Source organism: Melospiza melodia, chromosome 21 (genome assembly GCF_035770615.1).
Source record: "Melospiza melodia melodia isolate bMelMel2 chromosome 21, bMelMel2.pri, whole genome shotgun sequence".
Lineage (NCBI taxonomy): Eukaryota > Metazoa > Chordata > Aves > Passeriformes > Passerellidae > Melospiza > Melospiza melodia.
The window spans coordinates 4,233,818-4,246,356 of NC_086214.1; the positions used below are offsets into that span (position 1 = coordinate 4,233,818).

The 12,539-nt window shown below is 47.6% G+C and overlaps 1 protein-coding gene across 1 annotated transcript in view; it reads right to left on the bottom strand.

The window, feature by feature from the left end:
* The window catches only part of GALNT17 (polypeptide N-acetylgalactosaminyltransferase 17), a 242,225-nt gene that overhangs the window by 76,833 nt on the left and 152,853 nt on the right, over nt 1-12,539 (bottom strand). The window contains exon 6 of the mRNA XM_063174223.1: nt 8,949-9,066. Within this exon, the coding sequence (XP_063030293.1) occupies nt 8,949-9,066 (118 nt within the window). The remainder of the gene's footprint in view (nt 1-8,948; nt 9,067-12,539) is intronic.

Here is a 12,539-nt window from a genome sequence, read left to right on the forward strand (position 1 = left end):
GGTGGAACAGCACCCCCAGAATGAAAAGGGCTGCCCAGGTGGCTGAGGTTAAGTGCTCTGCTGGATCCCAGCCTGGGCACTCAGAGCTGGAATTTCATCTCATTTTCTGAACTGCTTCCTGCACCAGCAGCTTCTGACAGAGGCAGGAAATGCTGCTCTGATCCTTGAGCAGAAATACCCCAAGAGATCCTTCAGCTCCGTGGCATCCAGTGCCTCAGGGACAGAGCTTTCAGCCAGAGCCAAGGAAGGCTGAGCCAGCCCTGAATCCTCTGGCAGGATGGGCTGGGGTGAGCTCCAGCACCTGAGGAGGTGAGCAGCAGCATCTTCCCTGCTGAGGGACTCCAGAGGAAAGCCTGGCATCAGGAGAGGGATAAAAGAGCTTGAACACCTCTCAGGCCTTAGGCAGAGGTGCATCAGAGCCATCAGATCATCTCTGAGCCAGCAGCCTGGCTGTGAATAATAAATCACCTCAGAGGAGGCAGAGAGCTCCCTGCTGGAGGGAATTCCCTTCCCAGGGCTCCCACTGGGAATGCTGCTCAGGAGGAGCCCCACAGAGCTCTGGGGTCACAAGGACCCTGCAGGCAGGGATAAACACACAGGAACATGGGAATGCTGCTCAGGAGGAGCCCCTCAGAGCTCTGGGGTCACAAGGACCCTGCAGACAGGGATACAGGCACAGGAACATGGGAATGCTGCTCAGGAGGAGCCCCTCAGAGCTCCTGGGGTCACAAGGACCCTGCAGACAGGGATACAGGCACAGGGATGCGGGAATGCTGCTCGGGAGGAGCCCCTCAGAGCTCTGGGGTCCCTGCAGGCAGGGATACAGGCACAGGAACATGGGAATGCTGCTCAGAGGGAGCCCCTCAGAGCTCTGGGGTCACAAGGACTCTGCAGGCAGGGATAGAGGCACAGGGATGTGGGAATGCTGCTCATAAAGAGCCCCACAGAGCTCTGGGGTCACAAGGACCCTGCAGACGGGGATAAAGGCACATGGGAATGCTGCCCAGCTGTTCCCACTGGGATCTCAGCATGCTCAGGGCTGTCACACTCTCAGTGCCAGGCTCCCCCTGCTCATGGAAGGAAAGGGGAGATTTTCCAGGATGGCTGGAGGACAGAAATGATCAGTTCCTACTGAATTTGGTTGGAAATCTTCTCCTCACTGTGTAGGGGGATACAGTATGGGTAAATGAAGGTGGTGTAGAATGTAATCTTTTCCCCCAATGAGTTGCAGCTGGACCAATTACTAAAGATTAGGAGCAGGCCTAGCCCCAAAATGGTCCTATCCCTTCATTTCTAGCAGTGCCAATGACAGGGGAGCACACCCAGCCCAGCACAGGAGCAGGAGCTGCCCCAAACACTGGGATTGGGGGGCTGGAATGGCAGCACCCACCCAGCCTGGCCCTGGCACCAAACACAGGCTCTGCAGGGATCCCACAGCAAGGGCTGGGACATCCCAGGGATTTGGGTGTCCTGGAGGAGATGCTGGGTGCTGCAGCCACGTGGGATGGAGGAGGAGGAGGAGGCAGGAAGGTCACCCCGAAGCTGGGAGTGCAGCTCTGGGACAAGGCTGGGTCACAAACCCTGTCATTGTCACTGCTGTGTCTGCAGGCTGGGATGGAGTGGGCCGGGATGGGCTGTCAGTCTGTCAGTCTGCTCCCTGCCATCCCATCAGGCTGCCAGAACCTTCCACAGACACTGAAGGGCTTGATGTGCAGCCTTGGATTGATGTAAAAATACAATGCACAGACATTAAGCAGAAAAATAATAAACTCATGTTTCTACAGTTTAAGTAAGAATATGCCAATGATGCCTCAGGTTCAGCTTCTGTATTTTTTCAGATTCTGTGCTGCTTTAGTGTGTGGCCTTCCAGCTGCATTCCCTGTCCAGGAGGAGTTCAGATGAGAAGGAAATGCAGCTTAATCAGCTCTGAGAGCCTCCAAACAAGGGTTGTTTGTAAAAAGGAACAGGTCTGACCTTCAAGTCCTTGAGAGAGGACAGCAAAGCCTCACAGACACCCCAAACACACTAAAAGCTGCTTGGGAATTTTTAACTCTGATGTTTTGGGTTGAAAATCACAGGAGTGCAACAGCATTGATTACATCTTACCAGGAATAATCCTGGAGCTTAGGGGAAATCTGTAGTCAATGAAGAGAGACTCTCATCCCTGGAAAAAGACAATGCTTACTGAAACAGGGCTGCTCCTGCCCTGCCTGAGTCACAGACTCCAGAAGAGGGAAAAAAATCAACTTTGTGGTTCTGGCTGAGGTGGGAAGGGACCTGTGTGTCCCACGGCCCCAGAAGGTGCATCACAAGTGAGTCTGCTCCTAAAAAGACAAAAAATCCCCTTGCTTTGCAGTCACGACAAGTAGGGAACTTTCCAAAGGCTTTAGGAAAATTATGGGATGAAAAAACTCCACGTTCCTCACCTCAGCTCACGATGAGCCTCATTTCTTGGTGTCACATTTTCCTTGGCATTTCCCAAGAGTGTTTTTTTGTCAGAAGACAAAGTTCAGTTTTGCTGGGAGTTGGATTTTAGGGAGAGACAAGGCTGGTTTTTCTGGTTTATGGGGTAATGTCGCAGACACCTTTTATGAAAAATCCTTTCTTGGGATTTTTCCCTCTGAGAAGCTGCAGTTTCAGCAACAAAATGTAAACATTGATTATCTGCTGCTGTGGAATGCAACAGGTGCATCTGGGATTGGTCTCATGTGGTTGTTTCTAATTAATGGCCAATCACAGTCAGCTGGCTCGGACTCTCTGTCCGAGCCACAAACCTTTGTTATCATTCTTTCCTTGCTATTCTTAGCCAGCCTTCTGAGAAGAAACCTTTCCTTCTATTCTTTTAGAATAGTTTTAATGTAATATATATCTTAAAATAATAAATCAGCCTTCTGAAACATGGAGTGAAATCCTCGTCTCTTCCCTCATCCTGAGACCCCTGTGAACACAGTCACATTGCCCCACAGAGGATGGAGAGATGGAAGCCCAGGAGAAGTTCAAGTGATGGAAGTCATGCCCAAGAAAAGCAGTGTGGGATGGAAACCCAAAACCCAGCTGTCCTGGGGACACTGGAGGTGTCTTTGGTGTCCCCAGCTGGGCTGGGGCACCTGTCCAAGGAGTCCCTCAGTGGACAGAGCCAGTGAGAGCCAAATCCTACAGCAGGGGAAGCTCAGACCTCACCAAAATGCAGCGGAAAGAGCAACAAGGGTGAGTGAGAGCAGAGTCAGAGCACAGCAGGAACTCCCTCAGGGTGTCTGAAACTCAGTGCTGAGGGCACAAAGAAAGCAAACTGCCAGATCCATGAACCTGCCTGTCAGAACCCAGGACATTGCTCTGGCTGCCCTGGAGGACTCCAGACCCTGGCAGGGGGCTCAGAGACCTTGGCACAGAGTCACAAACACCTGTGCCTTTGATTTTAGCCCATGGAAACAATTACCAACTTTGTGTGAGGAGTTACAAGCCACAAGAGTTTGTGTAGAATGATAGTGAGTTTGTCACAGGGTGAAAAAGTAGAATGTTGGGGATTTAGAATGGGGCTTTAGAAGCCAAGATGGAGGAATCTGGGCATGTCCTGTCCTTCTCCTTCTCACCCTCCATCTTCTGCTGTGATGGTGACACTTCTGGATTGGTTTTGAGACAGACTGTCTAACATAGGTGATAGGTATTGGAAAATTATTGTAAATAAAGCACACACAGTATAAAAAGCCAACAGCACCCCAAGGGCAGGGACTGTGCCACAACCCAACCTGCTGGACAGATCTCAGCAGGTCAGAGAGAGAATGGAAGAGATAAGAGAAAATAAACAACATTGAGAAGCAGAAAATCATGGAATCTCAACTTCTTTGGTCATGGGGCTGGGAGAAAAAGAGACTTTAATACCTTGGGAGCCATTTCAGCAACACCAAACCCGAGACCTGCTCAGCCTTGTCCTGGCTCCACAGCCCAAGAGCCCCAGGGCTGCTGTTCCTCTCTCCACATCTGGGTTTCACCACCCAGGCCCTGGACAGGCTCTGAGCTGGCCCAGTGTTACACCAGCCCCTGACAAATCCCAAGCACTGCCTGCCAGAGGCACCAATCCCGCGAGAATCAGTGAAAAGCTGACACCTGCCAGAGTTTGATGTGACAACGAGGCATGGCTGAGTCCTGAAATGGATTTCTTCACCCACCAGTGCCTCTCACACGGTTATTGCACGGGCAGAGCCATCACATTTCCCAGCAAAGATGATCAGAGCCTTCCCAGCATAAAAATCAGCTTGTCAGGGACAAGAGGGGAATCAGCTGGGGTGACAATCAGTCCTTCCTCCCTGCTCTGTCCCATCTCCAGCAGATAACAGGGATGACAAACCCTTTATTCTCAGAGGGAAGGGAGCTGGGAGCCTCCTGCCACCCCTTCCCCAGCAGGGACAGCCAAAACCCAGCACTCCTGCTCAGGAACAATCCAAACACAGCTCCACTCCCTGCAGGAGGCTGGGATGGAGAGCATTTTATCAGTTTAGAAAACAAGAGCAGAGCTCCAGCCAAAGCACCCTCGAGCAGCCTGCAAATCCCGGGCTGACAGCTCAAATGGCAGAGCTCAGAGCTGGGCTCACACTTGTGCTGATTCCTGCTCTTCAAACAAATGCAGGCAGTGATTGCGTATTGTTCAGGGCTGCAAATATTTGTTCCCACCACACCACAATCACTCTAAAGAGCAAAATCTCCTCTACCAGGGGTGCAGGTACAAATAAACAGATGGAGGTTGTGTATTCCTGGTGTATCAGTATTTCTGAGAGCTTTCCTAAGGTCAGGCCTACCCTAGTCTTATTTCCCTCAAATTAACTTGATTTTTATTCGGAAAGATCCTTAAGTCCTAATTTCTAACTGGATTTTGGTGTCTGACAGATAAAATATTGGTCTTGAGTTTATATTGCTGGCAAGTTTGGGTTGTGGGTTTTTTGCTTGATTGTTTCAAACTCTTTGAATGTTTGAGGTTGGTTTCTTTTTTTTTTGTTTGTTTTTTTTGGATTTTTGTTTGTTTTTGTTTTGGTTTTTTGGGGTATTTTTGGAGGGGTTTTATTTTTTGGGTGGGGGGGTTGTTTTTTTGTTTGTTTTTGTTTGGTTGGGGTTTTTTTTTTGATGTTTGCTGAACTGCAGGAGTCTCCAAGGTCCTGCAAGGCACCAGCAGGTCGGGAGGAGCTGCTCCATGCTCCTTGTGCCTGGAGATGGAGGAGGGAGAGCTGATCCATCCCCTCACAGCCCCACAGAGCAGTGCTAGATTCACCTCCCATGGCTGATAATTTCTCCAGGTTTTAGTGCTTTCCCTGTTGGTTTTTCCACATCTTGCTCCAACTCCACCATTTCTTTCCCTGATGGGTGAGCCCAGAGTTTCATTCCCTGCTGGAGGGAAGCACATGGAGCAAATCCTGAGGAAGGCACGGAGCTGCTCCAGGGCTGGAGCCAGGCTGGAGATCTGGGGGTGCTCACCTGGAGAGGAGAAGCTCCAGGGAGAGCTCAGAGCCCTTGCAGGGCCTGAAGGGGCTCCAGGAGAGCTGGAGAGGGACTGGGGACAAGGGATGGAGGGACAGGACACAGGGAAAGGCTCCCACTGCCAGAGGATGGGATATTGGGAATGAGGAATTTTTCCCTGTGAGGGTGGGCAGGCCCTGGCACAGGGTGCCCAGAGCAGCTGGGGCTGCCCCTGGATCCCTGGCAGTGCCCAAGGCCAGGCTGGGCAGGGCTGGGAGCAGCCTGGGACAGTGGGAGGTGTCCCTGCCATGGCAGGGGTGGGATCAGATGGTTTTTAACATCCCGCCCAACACAATCATTCCATGATTCCGTGGGAATCCCACCCCATGTGCCCCATGCACATAAATCCTCTCACTTGGCAGTACCAGTCATCTGCCTTGCTGGATTCAGAGGACAAATCTGGGGGGAAAAAGTCTGGGATATTAAGAGGAGATGCCATGCTTTCCTTCTGGAAATACTTTCAAGGCTCCAGGCCAACCCCCAGCCAATTTAACAGCAGCAGTAAAAGCAGCTCAAGTCAGTGGTTAAACCTCAAAGGGATCCCTGAATTGTGCTTGACTTAATGAATCCAATAATCGATTCCTGCAGCACAAATAAGGTGTGGGATGGATCAGCTAATAAGCATTCTTAGTTAATTGCTTTCTTCAAGTGACAATTTGTACAAATGATACCATCAAAGTAGTAATAATATCCCTATTGATTAAATTAATCTCGAAAAGACAACTCAAATAACTTTAATTAGCAATGCATGACACAAGCACAAAATACTCTGAAAACAACCTTGCAGCCCATCCCAGACTTGGAAACCGTGGCAGCAGCCATGGCACAGACTTTGGCATCTTTATTCCAGCAGATCCACACAATTTTATGGAGCATCTGTAGGGAATGTCTGTGACTAACCATGAAAAGCTATTAAGCCTCCCTGCAGAGCACAAGAGCCCAGGCAGCCTCCCCACTTAGTCACACTCACTGAAACCCAGGGCCACAAACAGCTCCAGAAGAAATGAAAACTTTCCAGCAGGAGGAGCCGGGATGAGAAAAGAAATCTCTGTGACAAAATTCCCACCTGGAGCTGCCAGGGACCCACAGCAGCAGCACCAGCAGCACTTTGAAACCATAAGAATTGGGCACCATGTGGAATTTTTGGAGCTCTCCGTGGCAGGAAGGAAATTATTAATCTGGCTTTATGTTCTTAGACGACTAAATATTATATTATATTATATTATATTATATTATATTATATTATATTATATTATATTATATTATATTATATTATATTATATTATATTATATTATATTATATTATATTATATTATATTATATTATATTATATACATTACATTATATTACATTATATACTATACTAAAACTATACTAAAGATACTTACAGAAGGCTTAACAAGATACTAATTAAAAACTCGTGACTCTCTCCAGAGTCCCAACACAGCCGGACCATAATTGAAGTTAAAACAATTCACATGTTGGATAAACAATCTCCAACCACATTCCAAAGAAGCAAAACACAGGAGAAGCAAATGAGATAATATTGTTTTCCTTTTTCTCTAAATGTCTCACCCTGAAGCATTTATTTAATTAATTTATTTAGTTTATTTATAATCAGGACTCTTGTACAGGGCTCTGGCCCTTCCAGGTTAGCCCAACCTTCTCAATTCTTTGTTTCCATTTGTTATTCAGATTCCTCAATTTAATTTCCCATAACAGGTTACCTTGTGCTTTATAACTTCAATGAATTTATTACTTCATTTTTGTTCTTTGGGCAGTTCTCACTAGATTTTTCAGATATTTTGGTGCCAAAACTGCTGCCAGGATTTGAGGTGAGGCTGCACCAGTGCAGAGCAGAGAGGGACAATCACATCCAAAAAACATTTAAAAGTGCCCCAAGATTCTCAGAACGATGATGGAATTTGCACCATCATCAAAAAGAAACACTTTCTGCATTTATTTTCATCCAGGAATCACTGGAACAACCAAGGAACCCCTAAGTTACCTTTGGGACTTCAGACAGCCACTTATCAGGCAAAACAGCAAAACACCCACAAACAGATTTCTGGAGCTCAAGAATCTTTAAAATTCTACTTTCTGTGCAGCCTTACAAGGCAGATTTTAAAGTATTTTGGCTCTCAAAACCACCAGTAATTTCAAAACCTTGACCAGAACACACAGCATGAGTGTGAAAATCCATGGCTTGGAAACTCAAGCTTGGGAAAGTCACTTGGGGAACAGGAGGGTTTTTTATTTTTTTCCCACAAGGATGTTTATGGGCCTTTCTAAAAAATTCAGCACATGAAAAAGAAGAGGACAAATGCTCACCACTTTCTCTGAGACATCCATCCAATTTTTCCAGTTAAGAAGCCAGTCTTCAATGAAATCCCCCCAAACCAGGCAAATTAGCTGAAATTACTGTGAGAAGAGCAGCTCCACAATGAGACCAAAAATCCCAAAGCCAAACAAAGCAGGAGAGGCACGAGAGGAGCTGGGTTTGGAGAGGGATCTCTGCAGCCCCACTGCAGGATGAGCAGTAATTACTTCACAAGGAGAGGAGCTCTGTGGCACATTGAAAACCTTTAATTTCCACTCCCTTGTTTAAGGGAGATTATTGCTCCCCATAGCCAACAACAACAGATTTCCTAAGTTTCCTGTGCCTTGCCAGCAAAGCAAATATCCTCTGGTGAATCTCTGAGCTGAACAATGATTTTTCATTTTTACAACAGCACAATCAATGCAATTTTCCAGTTAGAAGTCTCCAGCCTCCCCCTATCAGCTCGTTAATGCACAAGTGTACTCCAAAGCATGCCTGGAAGAATCTCCACGGACTCTGCCATCCCAGGTTACTCTGAACATGGAATTCATCACTTATGAATCACTTCAGTGTGTGTAAACACTTGAATCACTAAGCCAGATCTAATATTGTACACAGCAATCAGGGGATGTTGTCAGGGGGAGGCACTGAGGCAGCTCTGAAATCCTGCCTTGTAGAGTTTCACTGTTCAAAGCAGCTTTTGTGCTTGTGAGCACGTTTTATTTGCAGATGCTAAATGCAAATGGAAAATATTTGCAGGCTTTGTGTCTTCCTGAGACACTCAGAGGAGCCCCAGCACCCCCAAACACTGCTCACCCAATTGTGTTTATTAAAGATCCCTGTAACTTCCAGCAACACTGTGACAACACAGCCAGGTTCAAGCTGGAAATGCCACTTCATCCCAGCAGCTTTTTGCATCAGCTCACACAGATTGGAATCCAAGATAAAAAATGAAACTCGTCCCCGGAATCGAGTCATTTTTCTCCCGCAAAGTGAAATTAAAACGCTGCGAATGCCAGCACCTCCCAGCTGCCCTGAGGGTGCCAGTAACTGCTCAGCCCAGTGACACCTCTGTGCTCCTGGGAGCACCCTCAGGTGACATTTTGCTGCCCATGGCACCGACCTTGATGCCCAGCTCGATGTTCTCCCCTCCGTACACGTCCATGCCGGGGTCCAGCAGCCCGATCTCGCCAAAGAATTTCCTGTTCACCACGAAGGAGCAGCCGATCATGGCCGGGGTCCTGCATGGGAGAGAGCACAGGGGACAGTGAGGGACACTGAGGGACAGTGAGGGACACTGGGGGACACTGAGGGACACTGAGGGACACTGAGGGACATTGAGGAACACTGAGGGACACTGAGGGACACTGAGAGACATTAAGGGACAGTGAGGGACACTGAGGGACACTGAGGGACATTGAGGGACATTGAGAGACATTAAGGGACAGTGAGGGACACTGAGGGACACTGAGGGACATTGAGGGAACTGAGGGACACTGAGGGACATTGAGGGACACTGAGGGACACTGAGGGACACTGAGGGAAACTGAGTGACATTGAGGGACATTGAGAGACATTAAGGGACATGAGGGACACTGGGGGACACTGAGGGGCACTGAGGGACATTGAGGGGCACTGAGGGACATTGAGGGCACTGAGGGACACTGAGGGACATTGAGGGGCACTGAGGGACACTGAGGGACATTGAGGGACACTGAGGGAAACTGAGTGACATTGAGAGACATTAAGGGACATGAGGGACACTGAGGGACATTGAGGGACACTGGGGGACACTGAGGGACACTGAGGGAACTGAGGGACATTGAGGGACACTGAGGGACACTGCCCCATCCCTGCTGGCCCATGGGCTCACTGCTGCTGAGCTCAGCTGCCTCCCACTGCCGCTGGTAAGAGCCTGAATGAGAGATGTGGGACTCCAGGCAGCTCTTCTAAATACAGTTTTTTGTATCCAAAATGCAGTTTATTGTATCCAAAATGCAGTTTATTGTACCCAAGGTGTTACAGCATTCGAGGGTGGTGGGTGACAGAGCTGTGCCCACAGCTGTCAGCTCCAGCTGCAGGCAGCCCTGGAGACCCTTTGGTTTAGGTTACAATGCATAATAGACTTTTCTTTTCTGAGCATCTTCATACAGTAGAACCAATCTTGATTGTGTTTAGGGTGAGGAAAACAGTTGCAGTTATTTTTTATAGTTATTTTTGTATATAACTGTGACGGTGTTCACAGGGGTCTCAGAATGAGGGAAGAGACAAGGATCTGGCTCCATATTTCAGAAGGCTTGATTTATTATTTTATGATATATATTATATTAAAACAATACTAAAAGAATAGAAGAAAGGATTTCATCAGAAGGCTGGCTAAGAATAGAATACCAAAGAATGATAACAAAGGTTTGTGGCTTGGGCTCTGTATCCGAGCCAGCTGACTGTGATTGGCCATTAATTAGAAACAACCACATGAGACCAATCCCAGATGCACCTGTTGCATTCCACAGCAGCAGATAACCATTGTTTACATTTTGTTCCTGAGGCCTCCCAGCTTCTCAGGAGGAAAAATCCTGAGAAAGGATTTTCCATGAAAGATGTCTGTGACATATAACTACTACCTATAGCATATAGGTAGAATTTGAGGAGGGTAAGTTTAGGGTTGTAGATGATAATGATTGCTATTCAGCCTAGGTGGGAGATGGAAGACAAAGCTAGGGTTTTTTGGATTTGTGTTTGGTTGAGTCCTATTCATCCTCCCAAGTATGCTGAGAGGATAGCCAGGATAGTTAACTTTTATCTATAGCCTATCATAAATCCTGTAATTAATTGCCATATAGTTCTCCAATCACTAAAAGTCAGTACATTACAGTTTAAGCTAGAAGTTGTTTCTCAGTTTTCTTGCAGTGGAAAATTCTGAGACCTTTTCTCTACTTGCCACATTTGCTGCCTTGTTTGCCTGTGCTCTCTTTCTGCTTGGTAAAAACATCTTCTTGTTTGGGGTGGGTTTATCCTTTGCTCTAAGCCATAAAAATCCCTTCTAACTCACACACCCTTTGCCCCCTTGGTTATCCAGTGAGACTGGCTCAGCAATTCTTTTCTTCTATATCAAAACTTGCTTCCATCTCTATTCCTTCTTCATATTCTTTCTTCAAAAATCTTTCTGTCAAGCATAAATATCTGTGAGACTTTCTTGTCAAACTTTCATCCTTCCCAACAACAACTCATCTCAAAGATTTCATGGCTATGTGCCTTTGAAGACATTGTTTTACCACTGCAATAAATGGTCCAAAATCCAAGCTCATTTCAGGCTGTACAGACCTGGAAGAAGGTTTTCCTGGAATTTTAATGAAGGAGCTCTCAGGCCTTGCTTTACTGGAAATACCTCAGGGTGTCTGTGGGCAAGGGCACAACTCTGCCATAAATGAAGGAAATATAATAATGGAAGTATAATAATGGAAATATAATAATGGAAGTATAATAATGGAAATATAATAATGGCCTTTCCCTTTGCCTTAGGTTATATATGTGTGTGTGCATTCTATCCCCACCTGTCAGAGCTGGGGCAGCTCTCTGCTGTCCTTGGGGCAGTTGTTTCTTTATCTCTCCCACACCAACCCTCCCTCCAGCAGATCTCTGCTGCCCATGGCCACTGAGTGTCCCTGCAGGGCTGATCCAATCCCAGCATCCCATGGGGAGATGCTCCGCCCAGGGGAGGAGCCAAGCATTCCTGCCTGGATCCAATCTGGGCCTGGCACAGCACAGCAGCCTTTGCCCCCTGCACTGCCAGAGGAGCAGCTTTCTGCTGCCCTGCATGGCCAGAGGGAGCCCAGGCCCATCTGCAGCAGCCCTGGAGCTGCAGAGGAAAACTCCCCCCTTGTGCAGGATCCCTGCTGCAGCAGAGCCACAGCTGGCACTGCAGGAGGGCTGAGCCCCCCTGGCATGGGGCTGGGACACCCCCTGACACACAGGGGGCAGGGACTGCTCTCACTCTGGCTGCGGTTTGTTTTTTTTTTTTTTGTACTATTGCATTTGTATTTCAAATTTTCCTAGTAATGAATTGATATTTCTATTCCCATATCTTTGCCTGAGAGCCCCTTAATTTCAGAATTATAATAATTCAGAGAGAGGGGGTTTACGTTTTCTATTTCTAGGAAGGCTCCTGCCTTCCTTAGCAAACACCTCTTTTTCCAAACCAAGACGCTCTTCTCTTACTTCCAGCATGTCTGGAATGGAGTAGACTTTAGGATGGTTATTTTTAGGGTATTCCAGGACAGAGCATTTCCAGCTGGAATCACAAAGGAGCCATAGCCACCAGCAGCAAGCTCGCTGCAAATTCATAGAAGCAAATCCTTTAAAAACTGTTTGGAGAAGCATCTGTGGGGTCATTTCCAATTCCCCCAGTATCAGCAGGGCTCTGGGTTAGGGATCAAGCTGTCACATCCATCCTGCACCTCGTGCCCTCCAGCTCTGAGCTCTCAGCTCACACTGCAGGAGCAGCCAGGGACAAGGAAATAACCCAGAAAACTGGGAGCATCAGTGGAATAGCACAAGGAGGGAGGAAAATCACAGTGCCAGGAGTTAATTCGTCATAACTGTGCAATTTTAAGGACATTATAGATGGTTGTGTTTACTAATGACCCTCATTACTCACAAACCCATGGACCAGCTCTCCAGCTGCTCCAGCTGCCCTGAGATGAGGATGCAGTTG